This window comes from Spermophilus citellus (assembly GCF_964194105.1).
Source record: "Spermophilus citellus genome assembly, chromosome: 13".
NCBI lineage: Eukaryota > Metazoa > Chordata > Mammalia > Rodentia > Sciuridae > Spermophilus > Spermophilus citellus.
Genome location: NC_138193.1, coordinates 98,168,880 through 98,189,945, shown reverse-complemented (window position 1 = coordinate 98,189,945; position 21,066 = coordinate 98,168,880). Strand labels below are relative to the sequence as shown.

Below are 21,066 nucleotides of genomic sequence, written 5' to 3'. Positions count from 1 at the left end.
CCTTCCTTCCCCTCCCCTCCCCTCCCCTCCCTTTCCCTTCCTTCCCTTCCTTTCTTTCCTTTCTTTCCTTTCTTTATCAAACCCAGTGCCTCACACATGCTAGGCAGGCTCTCTACCACTTAGCCCCACCCCCACCTCCAGCCCTTTTATTTTTATTTTGGAATAGGGTCTTACTGAGTTGCCCACACAGGCCTGGAACTTCTCCTGATTGAGCCTCAGGAGTAACTAGAATTTCAGGTATACACCACTGTGCCTCACTAGGACTCTAGAATTCTTGAAAGAAGACTACTAACAAGTTCTTTTTTTAAAATGAGTATCATTATGAATTCATACTTGTGTTTCAATTCATGTTAAGTTTTTAAATTTTTTTTTTTTTGGTCCATTCTCTGGCCAATAGAAATAAACCTCTTCAAATTGACTTCTTTCTGAATCCCTTTGACACTAATCCAAGATGGCAAGATATATCAGGTACCCAGTGCACATTTTCTATCCCAGATCCGAAGTCAGCCTTTTCTCTAGTAAAAGTTGATTCCTTTTAGTGGGAAATGATATTAGGAGACCATACATCTGTCACCAGAGTTATTCATTGTTAATTGGATTGATTGTTGCTTTGGGGCCTTTTCAGGTGGACAGAACTCATATATAATTTTTTTAAGAAAAAATACAGGAGGTTATTGATATTTCCAATTTAAAATTTAAGATAATAGGAATTTTCCTTGGTTTCTTTGATTGTTATATATCTCTTTAACTCTAACCAAAAAAATCTTGTTGTTTTTTTTTTCTTTTCAGCAATAATTATAATTACTTCTTTGCCTTATCCCAGGTTTCTCAACTTAAACACTATTGTATTTCAGGCAGAATAATTCTTTTTTTTTTTATGCAGTATCTTTATTTTGTTTATTCATTTTTATGTGGTGCTGAGGATCGAACCCAGCGCCTCAAGTGTGCGAGGCAAGCGCTCTGCCACTGAGCCACAACCCCAGCCCCCAAGAATAATTCTTTCTTGTGGGGGCAATAGTATTCTTATTCCTTAGTTGTGACAATCAAAAATATCTCTAGCTACTGACTGCCATCTATCCTCTGAGAGTCTCCTGGTGGAGACCATCTCCTTTATCCTTGTACTATAGTTTCATAAAAACAACCATGGGCTGGAGCTGGAGCTCAGAGGCAGAGCGCTTGCCTTGGACGTGAGAGGTACTGGGTTTGATCCTCAGTACCACATTAAAAAAAAATACACAAATAAAATAAAGGCATGCTGTCCATCTACAAAACAAAACAAAAACCCCATAATATTACTAATAATTTGAATGCTGGAAGCTCTGTTTTCCCCTAGGGTTCTTCATACTAGCACATAAAAAAATTACTCTTTTCAGCTGGGCGTGGTGGCACATGCCTGTAATCCCAGTGATTTAGGAGACTGAGGCAGCAGGATTACAAATTCTAGGCCAGTCTTAGCAATTAGTGAGACCTTGACTCAAAATAAAAAACTAGTTAGACTCTGACTCAAAATTTAAAAAGGGATGGAATGTAGCTCTGTGGTACAGCACCTCTGAATTCGATCCTTCGTACCATTAGAAAAAAAAATGTGAGTAGATAGATATATATGTATACACATGTATATATGTGTGTGTATATAAGTATATATGTATGTGTGTATATATATATGTATATATGGTAATTATTTTCAAATGACACATACTAAAGACTTTATTCAGGGGTTGGGAGATGGCTATCTTGATAGTTATATACAAAGCTAGTATTTATTATTGCTTTTTTTATACATGAAAAATGACAATTCTGAGTTTGGTCACTTGTTTCTAAGACCCTTTTAATGCAACTTCAGACTTACCTGATAATTTATATATTGAAATATATTGATGCATACATAATAATGATTTGTTTAAAATACTAAATTGGGAACTTTTGCTTTTGTTTTTTTACTTTTATAGCAACACAAAGAGAATGAAAGAAGTAGATAATCTTGAAAGTATAAAAGAGAAGTGGTAAGTTAATTAAAATTATGAATTTCTTTGTTAATGCTTTTGTTATTATTATTCTCTATTTGTATTACATGTCACTGGCAAAGATAATAAAGTAAGTTTTAAGTATGTATATTTTCTTCAGTAAATATCTTATCTCCCCAGTTCTGGGCATGGAACCCAGAGCCTACACATACTAGGCAAGCTTTCTACCACTGAGCAATACCTGCAGCCACAGGCAAAAACAATAATAGTAGTTTTTAAATGGTAGTATATGAAAACTATATTTTGAAGTAGTTTTTAAAACCATATCTTCACTGAACAGATTGTAATGAAATTACTAAATCTTTTATTTTGTTTTTAAATTTTTTTTTGGTTTTAGTTGTTGATGGACCTTTACTTATTTTATTTCTTTATATGCAGTGATAAGGATCGAACCCAGTGCCTCACACATGCTACACAAGCACTCTACCCTTGAGCCACAACCCCAACCCTAAATCTTTCATTAATTGAAACAGGTGTTGAATTTCTCTCTATTCACACATTACCTCTCAGAAGTGAAAAGTTTAACTACCTCATTAGCCTCTTATACTATCTTGGAGACATAGTAGAAATATGATGGTTTTGGAGTCTGATAAACATAGGTTTAAATCCTATCTTTGCCTTCTATTTCTTTTTTGACCTATGGGCAACTTAGGTAGATTCATTAAGTTTCGATATCATGTCTATAAAATGGGAATGTAAATATCTACTTATCTAAATGGTTTTTATGAGAATGACATAAAGAATATAATACACTCGGGGCTGGGGTGGTGGCTCAGTGGTAGAGTGCTTGCCTAGCATGTGCAAGGCACTGGGATCGATTCTCAGCACCACATATAAATAAATGAATAAAATAAAGATCCATCAACATTAAAAAAAAGACACAAAGAAGATTTAAAAAAAAAAAAAGAATACAATACACTTAGCAAAGTATTAGCATGTATTGGCCCTCAGTAAATGGTAAGTGCAAAGTCTATGGCTCTTATCAATATAGGATGTTTTATTCTCGCTTATCTAAAGTTAAATATTTATTTTTGTCTTATCCTCATTGTTTTAAAAACTTGGCAAGGTAAATTTCATTTATTTACAATACATTTTAAGAAGTCAGAACTGGCCAGGCATGTTGGAGCACACCTGTAATCCCAAAAAATCAGGAGACTGAGGCAGAAGGATCACAAATTCAATACTAACCTCAGCTACTTAGCAAGATCCTGTCTAAAAATAAAAAGAGGGCCAGGGATGTGACTTAGTGATTAGTGATTGAGCAATCCCTGGTACCAAAAAAAAAAAAAGATAGATACCCCACACCAAAGAAATATTTGTATCCCCCCCATTTGGGAATTTATTGGTTTATATAAATTTGATTATTTATTATATAATTGTGAGATTGTGTCTGAGAACAAGACCACTCTCAGGTTTCATTTTTGTTTTTTAGGAGGAGTCACAGGATTTAGTATGTAGTCTTCATAGTCTTATTTATGGCTATAATTTATTGCAGTGAAGAGTTACAAGGTGCTAAAATACGTGGGACATAGCCTAGGGCAAATCATATACAAGCTGCCAAGAGTTCTCTGATAGTGGAGTCACAAGATGCACTTAATTCCCCTAGTAATAAGTTGTGATAACACATATGAAGTGTTGTCTACCATGCAGGTTTATTGGAGATAAGCCTAGGGTTGCTTTGTGCTGCTGTTGTTTTGTTTTTTTTTTTGTTATTTATTTATTTTATGTATAAGATGTGGGTCTCTTTATTTTGTCCAGGCTGGTCTTAAACTTGTGGTCCTCCTGCCTGAGCCTCCCAAGTATAAGGGGCTACAGGTGTGGACCACTGCACCTGGCACATTTGTAATCTTTTTTTGTGACAAATTGATTTGTTTAAATTTTTAAATTGATTTGTTTAAATGTTACAAATTGATTTGTTTAACCTGTGCAGAGTGGCAGATGCTTGGCAATCCCAGCAACTAGAAAACTGAGGCAAGAGAATTGCAAGTTCCAGATCACCTTGTGCAATTTATCAAGACCCTGTCTCAAAATAAAAAGGGCTGCAGTATCACAATGAAAGAATGAATGCCTGTACCACAATAAATGAATGAATTAATTTTTTTGAGAGAGATAGAATTTTTTTTAATATTTATTTTTTAGTTTTCGGTGGACACAACATCTTTATTTTATTTTTATGTGGTGCTGAGGATTGAACCCAGCGCCCCACGCGTGCCAGGCGAGCGCGTTACCACTTGAGCCACATCCCCAGCCCAATGAATATTTTGTTAAAAACAACAGTTGGTAAAAGTTGAAGACTGATTTCTTTTTTTTTTTTTTTAAGAGAGAGTGAGAGAGGAGAGAGAGAGAGAATTTTTAATATTTATTTTCAGTTCTCGGCGGACACAATATCTTTGTTGGTATGTGGTGCTGAGGATCGAACCTGGGCTGCACGCATGCCAGGCGAGCGCGCTACCGCTTGAGCCACATCCCCAGCCCGAAGACTGATTTCTTAAAAAAAAAAAACAAAACTGTTCAACAGTTCAAAGACAATAGTGAAACTCTATATTCATTGTATGTGCTACCAAAGTGTACATAGATGCAAATCCTTCACTTATTTGGACAACAGCTGACACTCTTATTTATAGAGAACCAGGTAGAATTAGAAAGTGAGCAAAAGAGGGGAAACATGGACAGAATGAAAAGACAAACTACAGAATGGGAAGAATTTGCAAACCATGTATCTGATAAAGGGTTAACTTTCTCCTACAACTCAAAAGCAAAAAAAAAGCAAAAACCTAATAATCTGATTTTAAAATGGGCTAAGGATTTCCAAAGAAGACATACAAATGGCCAATGATTATGTAAAGATGTCCAATGTCTTTGTTGTTGTTGATTTGTTTTTGTGCTGGGGATTGAACCCAGGGGTGCTTTACCATTGAGTTTCCAGCCCTTCTTATTTTTTATTTGAAGATAGGCCCTAAGTTGCTTAGGGCCTCACTAAGTTGGTGAGGCTGGCCTTGAATTTGAGATCCTCCCATGTCACTGGGATTACAGACATGCACCACCACATCAAGAAAAGATGTCCAGTGTCACTAGTTATCAGGGAAATGCAAGTAGAGGAAGTCTCCTCTATTCCTAGGCCATGGAGCTTTTATCCTGAATGGGTGTTGAATGTTGTCAGTGCTTTTTCCTTCATATGTTGGCTTTAATCATATTATTTTTCTTCTTTAGCCTATTAAAGGACAGATTACATTAGTTGATTTTCAGATATTGAATCAGACTTGCATAAACTACAATAAATCCTACCTGGTTGTGGTATATAATCCTTTTAACACATTGTTGGATTAGATTTGTTAATTTTTGGAGGGTGGGTACTAGGGATTGAATTCAGGGACACTTAACCACTGAGCCACATTTCCAGCCCTATTTTGTATTTTATTTAGAGACGGGTGTCACTGACTTGCTTAGCACCTTTCTTTTGCTGAGGCTGGCTTTGAACTTGTGATCCTCCTGCGTCAGCCTCCCAAGTCCCTAAGATTACAGTGCCCAGCTAATTAGTTAATGTTTTGTGGAGGGATTTTACATCTATGATCATGAAAGACATTTTCTGATATTTTCTTTTCTCATAAATATCTTTGTGTGATTTTAGTATGAGGGTAATGCCATTCTCATAGTTTTCTGTTTGCATCTGTTTTCTGGAAGAGAATGTAGAGAATCTGTATCATTTTTTCCTTAATTGTTTAGTAGAATTAATCAGTGAAGGCATACAAGCCCCGCATGCTTCTGTTTTAGAAAATTATTAATTATTGATTCTATTTCATTAATATACAAGTTTATTCAGATTTTCTGTTATTCCTTAAGTGAATTTCAATAGATTCTACCTTTCAAGGAATTAGTCATTTTATCTAAGTTAAATATTTTTGTGGGATAGAGTTGTTCATAATGCCTTTCCTACCCTTTTTTTTTTTCTGTCCCCTTATAGTTTCTTACATGTGAAACTCATTGTCACCTGTTCAGTGAAGCCAGAACTCTGATTTTTTAAGCTGTATCTCATAAATGTCTCTTATTATATTCATTTTGTATTATATCTGATCCTATATCTCCACTCACTCAACTCTGAACCGCTTATAAACTATTTCTTATTCATTTGAATTCACAAGATAAAGTTTATTTTTAAAAAAAATTTTTTTTAAAGAGAGAGGTGAGAGAGAGAGAGAGAGAGAGAGAGAATTTTTTGTTAATATTTATTTTTTAGTTTTTGGTGGACACAACATCTTTGTTTGTATGTGGTGCTGAGGATCGAACCCGGGCTGCTCGAATACCAGGCCAGCGCGCTACTGCTTGAGCCACATCCCCAGCCCAGAAGATAAAGTTTAATAGATAATATAAAGGAATAAAGCTTACTACTCTACCTGCTCAGCTTTAGGGGCTTTGTGTTTGTTAATTAGTTATTAAGCACCAACTGCTTTCTGAACAAAAGAAGCAGATATCAGAAAGTACAAAGTGATTATAATGATATAATATTTGTAAGCTTTCTTTGTGCCAATACGTGTACAGGACTTAACTATAGACCATCTACAGACTTTTATATGTATTTGCATTTAATTTTCACAACCACTTTGTGAGATAGGTGGTAGGGTCTACATCTTAGTGACATTTTATATTAACTTAGAAGGGGACCTGAACCACAGACTTGGAGGTAGCATCTCAGTTCAACATTGCGTAATTAGAAGAACTTCTGTATATTTTTAGAGCTCTGGTAATGAGTAGTGCTTTCTTTCTTTCTTTCTTTGCTTAGGGTTTCTGAAACAGGATCCAACAATCAACCTCTTAGTGATAATCAACAAACAAATTGTGAATATTTTGTTAATAGCCTTTTTGAGGAAGCCCAGAAGGTTGGTGCCAAATGCTTGTCCCCTACTGAACAGAAGAAAGAGGTAAATGTCTATTACTTTTTAATCTTCTGGTATTTCTCAAAATAGGGATCTTTTAGAGGATCCCTGTTTTCCTAATAGTAAAGGTATTATTTACCACCTACACTGTGTTGATCTTTCATAGATATTGCAGAAGTAATGATGGGTAAAATTATGCAAATCTTAGCAGGATTCAAGGCAGTGACAGCAAATTGAAGTAGAAATTATTGTATTCTTTTTTTTTTTTAAATTTTTTAATATTTATTATTTTTTAGTTCTCGGCGGACACAACATCTTTGGTTTTTTTTTGTATGTGGTGCTGAGGATCGAACCCAGGCCCCACGCATCCCAGGCGAGCGCGCTACCGCTTGAGCCACATCCCCAGCCCATTATTGTATTCTTATAAAGAAAAAACACTGGTTTCAGTAAAACTTTTAAATTTTATTTTGAAACAGAGTCTCTCTAAGTTGCCCTGTCTGGCCTAGAATTGTGATCCTCCTACCTCAACCTCTCAAGTAGCTGAGATTACATGCGTTTACTACCACACCCAGCAAATCAAAGATTTATTAATCCCAAACATTGAATATATATCATTAATATTCTGTTTGACAAAATGTGAAATAAACATAAAGCAATTCTGTTTGTGTGTTTTTTTTTTTTTTTTTTTTTTTTTTGTGGTGCTGGAGTTAGAGGGCCCTCACTCAGGCTAGACAAGCACATTACCACTGAGCTACATACATCCCCAGCCCCACAGAAAGCATTTCTGCAGTATACAGAAATATCATATGGAAAAGTGCAGTTGTTTGAGGTACAGGTTGAACTATCTGCTTTTTCATGGCATATAATTTTTGTCTGAAAGAATGATTTATGCATAGACTACAGTTATTCAAACGTGGGATTTTGGCAGATATTTTCTCATAATAAATAAAGAGAGCCTGGCACTTGAAGGAATTCAACTTTTAGTATTTGTGTGCAAATGGTAAAATTTTACTTAACCAACTTTTGTAGTAAAAATAAGAATTTTGGAACATTTCAATCATGTACTTGGCAACTTCTCAACATTTACAGAATTTCCTGATGAGATCAGTGTCGTTTTAATGTCTATAGCTTTATCATATAATGAACTTAAGGAATCAGTATTTTCCAGATGACCAGTGTATAGAACATTATAGAATCATGCATGAGTTAAAAAGTGAAAGTGTCACATATATTAAAGGATTTTAATGTAACAAGCATATGAAAAAAAAACACTAAAAAGTTTCAGGTTTCACATTCAAATTCTCAACTAAATTTTGAGATATTACCACTTATTAAATTTTGATGACATGTCAAAAGAATATCCTGGAAAAGTTATTAAAATAACTGCTTTGAGGGCTGAGGCTATGGCCTACCATGTGTGAGATACTGGGTTCCATCCTTAGTACCACATAAAAAAATAAATAAAAATATGATGTTCATCTACAACTACAAAAAAATTTTTTTAAATAATAGCTGCTTTGATTAACTACATATCTATATTACAAGGTGGTTAGGGGGTTTTTTTGTTTGTTTTTCAGTTGTTTTGTGATACTTGGAATTGAACTTGGGGACACTCTACAGCTGAGCCACATCCCCAATCCTCTTTTTTTTTCTTTTTGAGACAGGGTCTCACAGGCTGGCCTCAATCTTGAGATTCTTCTACATCAGCCTCCTGAGTCACTGGGATTATAAGCATATGCTACTGCACCTGGCTGATTTAAAAATACATATATATTTTTCAATCAAAATAACACTTTGTGGGCTAGGGTTGTGGCTCAGTGATAGAGTGCTTGCCTAGCATGTGTGAAACACTGTGTTCGATTCTCAGCACCACATACAAATAAATGAATAAAATAAAGATCATCAACCTCTAAAAAATATTTTTAAAAAGAAAAAAAATAACACTTCACAGCTAACTAAAAGCAGTAACAATTATGAGAATTCAGCTCACTTTTTGAAGTCTGATATTAAAAGTATTTGTGAAAGAAAACCTTGATTATGATTCACTTTTTAAATTGATTTAAAATTTTATCAAAGTTGGAAAAAAAGTTGTAAAAATTTTAAATCTAAGAGTTCTGATAGGCTTATATCAAAAAATAGCAGACCTGTTCCTCCTTGACCATTATGTCCACTTCCAGGAGACAGCTACTTACAATTCTTGGCTATTTCTTTTGTTATGAGCTTTATGTTTCTAATTATATACTAAAAATGATAGTTGTTGATTTTTTTCAGATTGTCAAACTATGTGCGTTGACTTTTTATTATAGAAAATAATGATTTAGTAGGCTGGGAAAAAGTTCAGTGGTAGTGTGCTTGGATACCATATAGGAAACTCTTGGTTCAATCCACAAAAATAGAAAGAAAAAAAAAAGAAAGAAAAGAAATGAAGATTTAGCTCTCATTATCTGCCTTCTCCCTCTTCCTGAACCACTTCGTCTCATTAGTCTATCATAGTTAATTTGGGATTAAATCAGTTATCACTGTTATGTCTTTTATGACTTTGTAGTATATTTCTCTTCCATGTTGCTTTTAAATTTTTCATTGAAATTAATAAGAATTTACCCCAAGAAATTCTTGAGGTAGATTTATGATAAAGTGTATATGTGGAGGCAGGCTTGATGTCATGCACTGTAATCCAGCAACTAGAGAACTGAGGCAGGAGGATCACAAATTCCAGGCCACCCTTAGCAACTTAGCAAGACCATATTTCTTTTTTTTTTTTTTTTTTTTTTTTAAGATACTGATGGACCTTTTTATTTCATTCATTTATATGTGGTGCTGAGAATCGAACCCAGTGCCTCACACATGCTAGGCAAGTGCTCTACCACTGAGCCACAACTCCAGCCCAGCAAGACCATATTTCAAAATAAAAAATGAAAAGGGCTGGGGACGTAGCTCATTGGGAATGCCCCTGGGATCAGTCCCCAGTATTGGGGGGCTCACCGGGTTGTGGGGGAGTGGTGGCATGTCAGGGGTTGGGATTATTTAATTCAGGCAGAGCACCTGACTAGCGCCCAAGGCCCTGGGTTTGGTCCTTGGCCTGAGGGGTTGAGGGAGGGGTAGCAGATGAGGGGGAAACAAGGCAAAAGTGTGTGTGAAAAAAGAGAACCTGAGGAATGCATGAGTTAAAACCCTGTAAGCCTGAATTTTCCTCTTTTCTGCTTTCATACTTGATTGACAGACTGGCATTCCAACATCTGAGACTTTGTATGCAGCATTTGGCTCCCTGCAAGCTTTTGGAGTCTTCCTTTTAACCTGGTGTTCTTAAGGGCCGTGATGTGGGTCCTTTTCCACTCATTCAATCCAGAAATGTGCCTTACCATTCTGGGACATTTTCTCGTTGCTCTTTTGTTCCTCTGTTACCTGTTCTGTCTGTAAATGTTCCAACTTAGACTTCTTGGACTGAGCCTCTTCATTTCTTATTTTTTCTGTTTTCACTTTTATTATTTTAATGTTTTATGAACCTTAAATTCAATTCTTTTACTTCATTTCTGTTGTATTCAGTTTTCAAGACCTCTCTTGTTCCTGGAATTTTTCCTTCCCACTCCCTTTCTGAATAATCATCTTATGTGATCATATTAATGATCATTTTGGGGATTTTGTTTTGAAATTTCTTCTCTTCAGTGTCTTTTTATGTGCTCTTTTCTATTTGTTCTCAGTCTTATGTGAGTACATGAAAGCAGAGACTTGGTGGTTTGGTTGTCCGGCATTAAAGAAGAGTAAAGTACAGTGACCTAAGAGGACGGGCTGTGGGGCTGGGAGTGTTCCTCACTGTGGAACTCAGACTAAGCATGCACAGGGAGCTGGGTTCAATCCCTAGTACCCTTCAACCTCTTGAAAAGGAAAGAATATGGCTTCTGGGCATAGCCTCTTTGGGTTCATGTCCCAGCTCCACACCTTACCAGCTGTTTAGCACTGGATAATTTAATTAATATTCTGTGTTTCTGGTTCTCTGTCCATAAAAATAGGATAATAATACCTACTTTATATAGATGTTGGGAGGAATAAGTAAGGTTACATAGGGAGAGTGCCTCTTAACAGTGTCTGGTACACATTGAATATGTATGTATACAGTGTTCTCTATGTGTATGTATATACATACGATGTGTGGGCGTGTACGTGCACACCATATATACTAACAATACTCTAATTTCTTAGTATTCAGTAAATCTTTGGCAGAAGATTGGTCCCAGGACCCCTTGAGGATGCTTAAGTTCCTGTTTTCAGTTTTCTTTCTTTTTTTAAACATGGGGTCTCACTATGTTATCCAGGGTCTTCTCAAACCCCTGAGATCATGTGGTCCTTCTGCCTCAGCTTCTTGAGTTCTGGGACTATAGGTGCATGCTTCCCACACCCAGTTTGAATCCCATGGGATTCAAATCGCATACAATCTGCTCACTTCTTCCCCTATACTTCAAATTATCTCTAGATACACCTAATATTATTAAATGGTTGTTGTGTGATATATTGTGTAAGGAATAATGACAAAAATGTACATGTTTATTATAAATTTTCTTCCTGTTTGATCGGTGGGTGCTTGAATGCATGTGTGTGGAACCCATAGATACAGAAGGCCAACTGTTTATGCTATTATTATTTTCCCCCAGCACCTTAATGAGTGTCTGTTACATATTACGCACTCATTAAACATATATTGAATGTATAATAAATTGAATAAATGTAAATGAGGTTGGTCTTCTTTTAATATTGTCTAGTTTTTCAGTCTTGTGTTCAGCCTGAAGCATCCATGCATTCTGCTGTATTTCTAAACCTTTCTATATTTCTGTAGAGACTTACCTTGCTTCTTTGACTAAATGAGTAAATAAATATTGTTCTTATAAGCAGAAAACACTAAGAGATGAAATATTGATAAAAATAGTCTAACAATAGTATTTTATATATGAGGGAATAGTGATTAATTGGTCGTTGCTTTTTGTCTCTTTAAGAGTACAGTTAGAAAATGAGATACAGTGGTGCATGCCTGTAATCCCAGCGACTTGGGAGGCTAAGCCAGGAGAATTGCAAATTCAATACCAGTCTCAGCAATTTAGCATGGACCTCAGCAACTTAACGAGACCCTGTCTCAAAAAGAGCTTGGGACGTGGCTCAGTGGTTTAGCACCCCTGGGTTAATCCTCAGTACCAAAAAAAAAAAAAAAAAATCCATAAAATTTTTTAAAACATGGGCATGATGGTGCACACCTATAATTCCAGCAGCCAACTTAGAGTGGCTGTAAGCAGGTTAACGAAACCCTGTCACAAAATAAAAAAAAAAAATTATAAAAGGGCTGGGGATGTAGCTCAGTAGTAAAGCATTCTAAAAGCATTTATTTTAAATTATCTTCATTATGAAACATAATTCGTATCATATGAATTATGTATAGACATAATTTTTTATATTTTACATTTGGAGTTCTTAATATATAAAATGTATAATGATAAAAATTTTCAAAGAACTTTTAAATTACTATTACATTTTATTAACATAATACATTTTTCTTCTTACTGCTTTGCAGGTAGATGTAAGTATAAAATTATGGAAAAATGGATTCACAGTCAATGATGATTTTAGAAGTTATTCTGATGGTGCAAGTCAGCAGTTTCTGAACTCTATCAAAAAAGGGTAAGCAGTCTTTGTAAATAGAAGGATACTTTAGGCAACATTAAAGGATTCTATGGAAGAATCCTTTTTAATGTTGATCATACACCACTATACATTCACAGATACTTTTGTGAATTAGCATTTTTTATAAGACAAGTTTTCTTAAGAAAGCCACACTATAATTTTTTAAAAATTTAGAGACTTAAGTTCTCATCAACCTCTTATTTGTTATTTGATACTTATGTTTAGTTGTCTTTAGAGTCTATGAAATTGTGCTTTATAATGTATTTGTGATTCTAAGTGTTATTTAACAACCCAGAAGTAACTCTATTAACATTTTTGTTGAATTTCGTTGTCATTTTCGTGTATAGATTTATACATAATATGCATGTTTATTTTCTGAACATCGTTGTGAAATATTTTAATATACCTACATATTTTTATCACAACAATGACCCTTATTAATTTTATTTATTTATTTATATGTGTATGTATAGGTATGCACACACACAGATATATACATACATGTATACAGACTTAATTGTTCTTAGAAATTTAGGCTAATTTTACTACTATAAAAATATCTATGAGGACATGCATGAGACCCTGTGTTCAATTCCTATCAAACACATATTTTATAATTTGTCCTTTATGAAAACCTCCCCAGGGAAATTAATTGCTTATATATTAAGTATGTGCCATAACATTGTTAACATTCAAAAGGGATTTTTAAAAAATTTTTTTAGTTGTAGATGGACACAATATCTTTATTTTATCTGTTTATTTTTATATGTATTTGAGCTGGATGCAGATGCACAGACCTGGACCTGTAATACTAACTAGTTGGAAGGCTGAGGCAGGAGGATTGCAAGTTCAAGGCCAGCCTGGGCAACCCTGTCTCAAAATAAAATAAGGTGGGGATGTTAGCTCAGTGGTAGAGCACCCCTAGGTTTAACCCCCAGTATTGCAAAGTAGTAAAACATAATAATAAATAAATAAAAACACCTTTGACTATTCTAGAATTTAAGTATTTTTAAATAACAGCTTTGTTGAGAGGTTACCATAATTCATACCTTTAAAGTGTATAATTCAGTATTTTTAATATATTTACAGAGTTGTGCAACAGTTATCACTTAGAATATGTTCATTATCACAAAAAGAAACTTGATACTAGAAGTCACTCTCCATTTCCCCTTCCCTATAGCCCTTCATAACCAATTATCTGCTTTCCATCCCTATGGATTGTCCTATTCTATATATTGCATATAAATGGAATCACATGGTGTGTGGCCTTTTGTGTCTGGTTTCATGAATTCTAGGCAGGCACTCTATCATTTTATTGGTTCTTTTTGGTTATACATGACAGTCGAATTCATCTTAACATAATTATAAAACCATGGAATATATCTCCCTCCCCCCACCTTCTCCTCCCTTTTGTCTTCTGATCTTTCTGCCATTTACCCATAGTTTTTTTTTTTTTAATTAGTTTCTTGCGGATGTACACAATGTGAGATTCACTGTGGTATATTCATATATGTATATGGGAAAGTTCTGTCAGATTCATTCCACTGTCTCTCCTTGGAAATGTTAATTCTATGTTTAACTTAACAAAAAACTTCCAAGCTGGATTCCAAAGTGGCTGCCCCATTTATCAGCACTGTATAAGGTTTGCAGTTTTTCTATATCCCCATTAACCTTTGTCAGTGTCTGCTTTTTAAAATTATAGCCATCCTAGTGGATGTAGAGTGGTATGTCATTCCAGTTTTGATTTGCATTTCCCTATTGATCAGTAATATTGAATGGCTTTCATGTGTTTATTGGCTGCATATCTTCATTGGAAAAATGTGTGGTCAAATTCTGTCATTTTTTTTTCTTTGCCTATTTTAAAACTGGATTATTTGCCTTTTTACTGAGTTGCCAGCATTCTCCATATGTCTCTGTGTTGCTGGGCATCAAACCCAGGGCCTTTTAAGCTACATCGCAGCCCTGGAAGAGTTCTTTATATATTCTAGATTCAATTCCCTTATGAGATACATGATTACAAATATCTTTTCCCATTCGTTGAGTTGATGTTCAACCCAAATGGGAAAACAATTAAATTATATGGAATAATAAATATAGAGAAAATCTAGGAGAGTCTATACCAAGGTTTGCAAACTGACAGACATTCACATCTTAATTTTACACATTTACATTTTTAATTCACATATTTTTAGAAAAAAATTCAATAAAAAATTTAAAACTTTTATATATGTGTGAAAGTATATTTCATAAAAGTACACAAGAGCCTAGTGGGCTGGCACACTCCTTAATCCCAGCAATTTAGGAGGCTAAGGCAGGAGGATCACAAGTTTGAGACCAGCCTCAGCAACTCAGTGAGGCCCTATCTCAAAATTTAAAAAAGGACAGGGTGTGTGGCTTAGGAGCCAAGCACCCCTGGGTTAAATCCCCAGTACCCAAATAAATAAATAAATGTACACAAGTAAAATATATTAAGTGAATTTATGTTATTTGTTAGAAAAAATCAGTTATTTTATAGTTTTTCCTTTGTGGAAACCTCCTCAGGGAAATTAATTACTTATATATTAAGTATGTGCCATAACATTGTTAACATCAAAAAAGATATTTGTGTTTTTTTACCAGACATTGTTCCTGGGATCGGAATATATTTATGAATAAAACAGATGTCGTCCCTGCTGTCCTATAGCTTATGTGGTTCAAAAGAGAGGCATTTCGGGGGGGCTGGGGTTGTGCCTTAGCAGTAGAACGCTCGCCTAGCATGTATGAGACACTGAGTTCAACCCTCAGCACAACATAAAAATAAAATAAAGGTATTGTGTTCAACTAAAACTAAAAAACAAAATATTAAAAAAAAAAAAGATAGAGGCATTTGGTATGTTAGACAAAGCCCAGACTTTAGTTCAAGTCCTGTTACTTAAATACATTTAGTTATTTAATTATAGAGATATATTATGCTTCTTTGTTATACATATTGTCCAATTATTTTTTTTTAAGAGAGAGTGAGAGAGGGGAGAGAGAGAGAGAGAATTTTTTAATATTTATTTTTTAGTTCTCGGCGGACACAACATCTTTGTTGGTATGTGGTGCTGAGGATCGAACCTGGGCTGCACGCATGCCAGGCAAGCGCGCTACCACTTGAGCCACATCCCTAGCCCCCTTTATTTTATTTTATTTATTTATTTTTATGTGGTGCTGAGGATCGAACCCAGGGCCTCTCACATGCTTGCTAGGCGAGCGTTGTATCCCTGAGCCACAACCCCAGCCCTGTCCAATTCTTTTACATAAAATATTTTGGCATAAAAACAGAATGTTTTTCAGAGAAAGAAAAGGCATTAGAAGCTTTATCATTTTGTTTTCTTGCCTTCCAAGAGAGTTACCTTCAGAATTACAAGGAATTTTTGATAAAGAAGAGGTGGATGTTAAAGTTGAAGATAAGAAAAGTGAACTTTGTGTGTCTACAAAGCCTGTGTTCCAACCCTTCTCAGGACAGGGTCACAGACTGGGAAGGTAAGTGTGTCTATTATCTGCCTTTGCCATAAGCAGAGGCTTGACTAATATTGATTTTGACATTATTTTACACATGTAGACACATGTATATAACTTACCATTTCTCCTACTAGAAATGAGTTTTTTATGTGAGTTTTTATGGAGATTCCTAAGTCACATTTACTTTAGTGATATTAAAATAGGCTGGCACTAATCACAGAGACTTTTCATGGTTTTATCAGGTCAAAAGAGCCTGGCCTATTTAGGACAAAATTGTATAAATCATTTACTCTCCCTTTTACCACCAAGCTTTGCCATTAGTGCTACAGAGTACCGATGCTAACTTTTCAATATTACAGTTTTATTTTTTTCCCCAGTACTGAAAAAGAAAATTTAAAGAAAAGAAAGCTAGGCACAATAGCACTCACCTATAATCCCAGGTACTCAGGAGACTAAGGCAAGGGAATCAGAAGTTCAAGGGCAGCTTGGGCAATTTAGCAAGACCCTGTCTCACAATAAAAAGGGTTGGGGATATAACTTAGTGGTGGAGTGCACCTGTGTTCCATCCATGGTGCTGCCCAAAAAAAGAAAAAAGAAAAAGTCTGATAACGTTAATATTGACATCAAAGCCTTTGATTATTTCAGTTTTCCATTTTTATCATATCTAACTATGCCTTATGATGGAATTACTACAGTTAGATATGGGATCACTTTGGTTTTTATGAATTCTCATATTTTAATTATCAAGATTGGTAAAATGCACTCTGGGTGTGCTGGCTCACGCCTATAATCCCAGCAGTTTGGGAGGCTGAGTAAAGAGGATCGTGAGTTCAAAGCCAGCCCCAGCAATTTAGTGAATGCTATCTCAGAATAAAAAATAAAAAGGGCTGGAAATGTAGCTTACTGGTAAAGCACCCCTGGGGTCAGTCCTACCAAACAAAACAAAAATGGTAAAGTGCATACATATTCATTCATACATAGAAAAATACCTAGATGTGTCTTTCAAAATACTCTGTTTCCTTTTCCTTTATAACCCAAGAACTATATCTATAGAGAACTTGTAATTTCTTTTACAAATTTATCCTAGGCAGTAGGTAAAGCTAAAGTCTATAGATACATCAACCCTGTAAAATTACTATACTGTAAAGCACTATTCAAATAATACTAGCAGCAGTTTATTTATATAGCACTCTTTAAGCTTACATATTAATTAAGTATTCATAATTTCATTAGATTCTTAGAATCATTATATATTATGGACATAATTAGTATATGTTTATGTTGTTATTAGGGAAATAGTTAATGACTTATAGTTAAAGTCTTTCTAAAAGTAAAGTTTTTATAGTAATGGAAAAACTTGTGTCTGACTTTGTTGTCTGGATTTTCTTAGTGCCACACCAAAAATTGTTTCTAAAGTAAAGAGTATTGAAGTTGAAAATAAAAATAATTTGTCTACTGTTTCACTGAACAACTTGGAGCCCATCACTAATATACAGATCTGGTTAGCCAATGGGAAAAGGATTGTCCAGAAATTCAATACATCTCATAGGTGAGTCTTCCGGGTCAGTATTTGCCTGATTTTTTTTTTTTCCAAATTTAAATTTCATTTCTTTTAAGATTAGTCAACAGTAATTTTTAAGAACTAATGAAGGTTTGTTATTGTTGTTGTTGTTGTTTTTGTAGTTGGACACAGTACTTTTATTTACTTATTTTTATGTGGTATTGAGGATCAATCCCAGGGCCTTGCACGTGCTAGGCGAGCACTCTACTGCTGAGCCACAATCCCAGCCCCCTAATGAATGATTTTAATGAATAGTCTTCCAAATCAAATATGTCAAGACAAAGGAAACTGTTGGACATTAATGAAATACTTTTAATTTGTTTTAAGAATTTTCATGCTGGTCATTTGATTAGTTTCCTGTTTTAAAGGAATTATTTTTAATGTGTTTTAAAATCAGTCATAAGCATCATTTGCAAACCAGGAATGGTAGCATATACCTAAAGTCCCAGCTACTCTGGAGGCCAAGACAGAGGATCACTTGAGCCCAGGAATTTAAGAGTAGCCTGGGAAGCATAGTGGATCCCATCTCAAAAAAAGAAAGAAAGAAAACAATAAGCATTATGTATATATTTTCCTGTTAATTGTAATAAAAGAATGCAAATAAGAAAAGTATTGAAAGAAATTAAAGTCAATATAAATTTCACCACTTAAAGATAACCAGTATTATTAGATCAAGTAATTCTTATTTAGTCTTATCTCTCTTAACAGAAGTTTCCTGAGGCAGAGACAGGAGGATTGCTAGTTCAAGATCAACCCTAGGCTGGATGTGGTGGCACGGGCCTATAATTCCAGTGACTCAGGAGGCTGAGGCAGAAGGATCACAAGTTCAGGCCAACATAGGCAGCTAAGTGGGACCTTGCCTCAAAATAAAAAATAAAAAGGTCTGGGGGTGTAGCTCAGTGCTAAAGCACCCCTACCCGAATACCACAAAAAAGGGGGGGGGGTTCTCATCTTAATTAAAAGTAGAGGGGCTTGGAGTGTGTAGCTCTTAGTTGGTCATGTGCTTAGCATGTGTAAGACTCTGATGTGCAGCACTGCAAAAAAAAAAAAAAAGGAGAGAAAAAATGCATATATAGTTTTCCTTTTCCTTTTTTGGTGACAGGGATTAAACCCAGGGGCATTTAACCACTGAGCCACATCCCCAACCTGTTTTATTTTTTGAAACAGGTTCTTGCTAAGTTGATGAGGCCAGCTCTGGACTTTTTTATTTATTTATTTATTTATTTTTGAGAGAGAGAGAGAGAAATTTTTAATATTTATTTTTTAGTTTTTCGGCGGACACAAAATCTTTGTTTGTATGTGGTGCTGAGGATTGAACCCTGGCCGCACGCATGCTAGGCGAGCGAGCTACCGCTTGAGCCACATCCCTAGCCCCAGATTTTTTTTTCAAATGTAGCCGTAATACCCTTGTCATACCTAAGAAAACTAATAGTAATTCCTTCCTACCGTCAGATATATAGGGTCAACCTTTAAAAGGATAGTCCTAGGCTAGATATGTAGCTCAGTAGTAGATCTTTTCCTTCCCTAGCATGTGCAGGACCCTGGGTTCCATACCCAGCACTGCAAAAAAAAAAAAACCAAATGATGATCACTGATATCATATAATATTTTGATTATTCTATATTTTCCATACCCAGGAGCTTCACAAGTTGTTATTGCCTTAGATTTAGCTAATTTCAAGTTTTCATTTGTACTGTTTTACAGGGTAAGCCACATCAAAGACTTCATTGAAAAATACCAAGGATCTCAAAGAAGTCCTCCCTTTTCCCTGGCAACGGCTCTTCCTTTCCTCAAATTGCTAGATGAGACACTCACAGTGGAAGAAGCAGATTTACAGAATGCTGTGATTATTCAGAGACTCAAAAAAACTGCCGAACCTCTCAGAGAATTTTCATAGAACTGATTTTTAAGAGACTAAGTAGAAATTTTGCAGAGAAATGACGGTTGTAAGTGGACATGCAAAAATGGGAGAGAGGACACATCAGATTCACGTGACTTTTGGTGTGAGTGCTATTTAACCCTCTTCTGAGGAAAAGAGTTTTGAATAATTTTAAGTTAAGGAAGTAACATGACTAGAAGCTATATTTAATGTACTTTTTCCAGAAGGCTACTCAAAAAGAAAAATATACTTACTTTCAAAAACCAGTTCATCAGGGCTGAGGTTGTAGCTCAGTGGCAGAGCACTTGCCTAACACGTGTGAGGCACTGGGTTTGATCCTCAGCACCACTTTATTTAAATAAAATAAAGGTATTGTGTCTGTCTACAACTAAAAATATTTTTTAAAAAACAATTCATAACATACAGTATGTTAAGTAGCTATATCATTTAGAATATTAATATCATATAAACAAATAAAAATATTCACTGCTTTAATCACTGAAACATTTCCAAACAGCAGGTATTTATTTTAAATGTTAGCTATCACAAGAGTTTTTTTTTTTTTTTTTTTTTTTTTTTTTTTTTTTTTTAAAGAGAGAGTGAGAGAGGAGAGAGAGAATTTTTAATATTTATTTTTTAGTTCTCGGCGGACACAACATCTTTGTTGGTATGTGGTGCTGAGGATCGAACCCAGGCCGCGCGCTACCGCTTGAGCCACATCCCCAGCCCCTATCACAAGAGTTTTTAAATAGCAATATGTTAAAAAATTATACATGGCAGGTTAAGGGCACCAATGTAATTATTTTATAACTGGGATATAATCGAAAGTGTAGGAAGATTAATTTGGCAACAATATCTAAGTTATATTTTTATTTAGGAATAAAATTGAGTGTGTTAATATAATGTCAATATTAACATATCCACACATTTCTGTACCTCTAATTGTATAGTTTTTTATTTTTACTTATCTTTCTTTTTTTTTTTTTGCAGTGCTGGGGATCAAACATAGTGTGTCCAAATGCTAGGGAAGTGCTCTACTGAGCCACATCCTCAGTACCCTCTATCTTTTATTTAATTGGGAATGGGTAGATGGATGGTTTTTTATTTTTTTAGCGGGGTGGTGTTTTGGTTTGGTTTGGTTTTTGGTGCTGGGATCAAATCCGGGGCTCTGTAACACTGAACTACATTCCCAGCCCTTTTTATTTTTAAGACAGTATCTTGCTAAGTTTCTGAGGCTGGCCTCTTGCAATCCTCCTGCTTCATCCTTCTAAGTCTCTGGGATTTCAGGTATGTGCCACTGTGCCTGGGTAGGAATTTAATGTATCACATGAAGTCAGTTTTTCTATTTCATATATCCCTTATGTATACATTAAAAGATTATTTATTACATTCTAATGTCACCAAAACATCTTAGGCTTTTAACTAAAACCAGTTAAACTTCAAATTTTCAATCAGATTAAAACCCCTGGCTTAGAAGTAAGCATAGGAAGCTTTTTTGCAAATGAATCATATCAGAGTATATGTTGAATGTGCTGCGGATTAAGTGGCCTATATCAACAGTAATGTTCATAGAGTGCTGGATGG

At 35.1% G+C, this 21,066-nt stretch overlaps 1 protein-coding gene across 11 annotated transcripts in view; it reads left to right on the top strand.

Moving 5' to 3' along the window:
• The window catches only part of UBXN2A (UBX domain protein 2A), a 32,103-nt gene extending 12,244 nt beyond the window's left edge, over positions 1-19,859 (top strand). For all 11 annotated transcript variants that reach the window (XM_081264335.1, XM_081264333.1, XM_081264338.1 and 8 more), the window contains 6 exons: positions 1,950-2,003; positions 6,802-6,940; positions 12,450-12,556; positions 15,926-16,063; positions 17,433-17,591; positions 19,308-19,859. In XM_081264335.1, the coding sequence (XP_081120461.1) occupies positions 1,963-2,003; positions 6,802-6,940; positions 12,450-12,556; positions 15,926-16,063; positions 17,433-17,591; positions 19,308-19,500 (777 nt within the window). In that variant the 5' untranslated portion in view covers positions 1,950-1,962 and the 3' untranslated portion in view covers positions 19,501-19,859. The remainder of the gene's footprint in view (positions 1-1,949; positions 2,004-6,801; positions 6,941-12,449; positions 12,557-15,925; positions 16,064-17,432; positions 17,592-19,307) is intronic.
• The last annotated feature ends 1,207 nt before the right edge of the window (positions 19,860-21,066 follow it).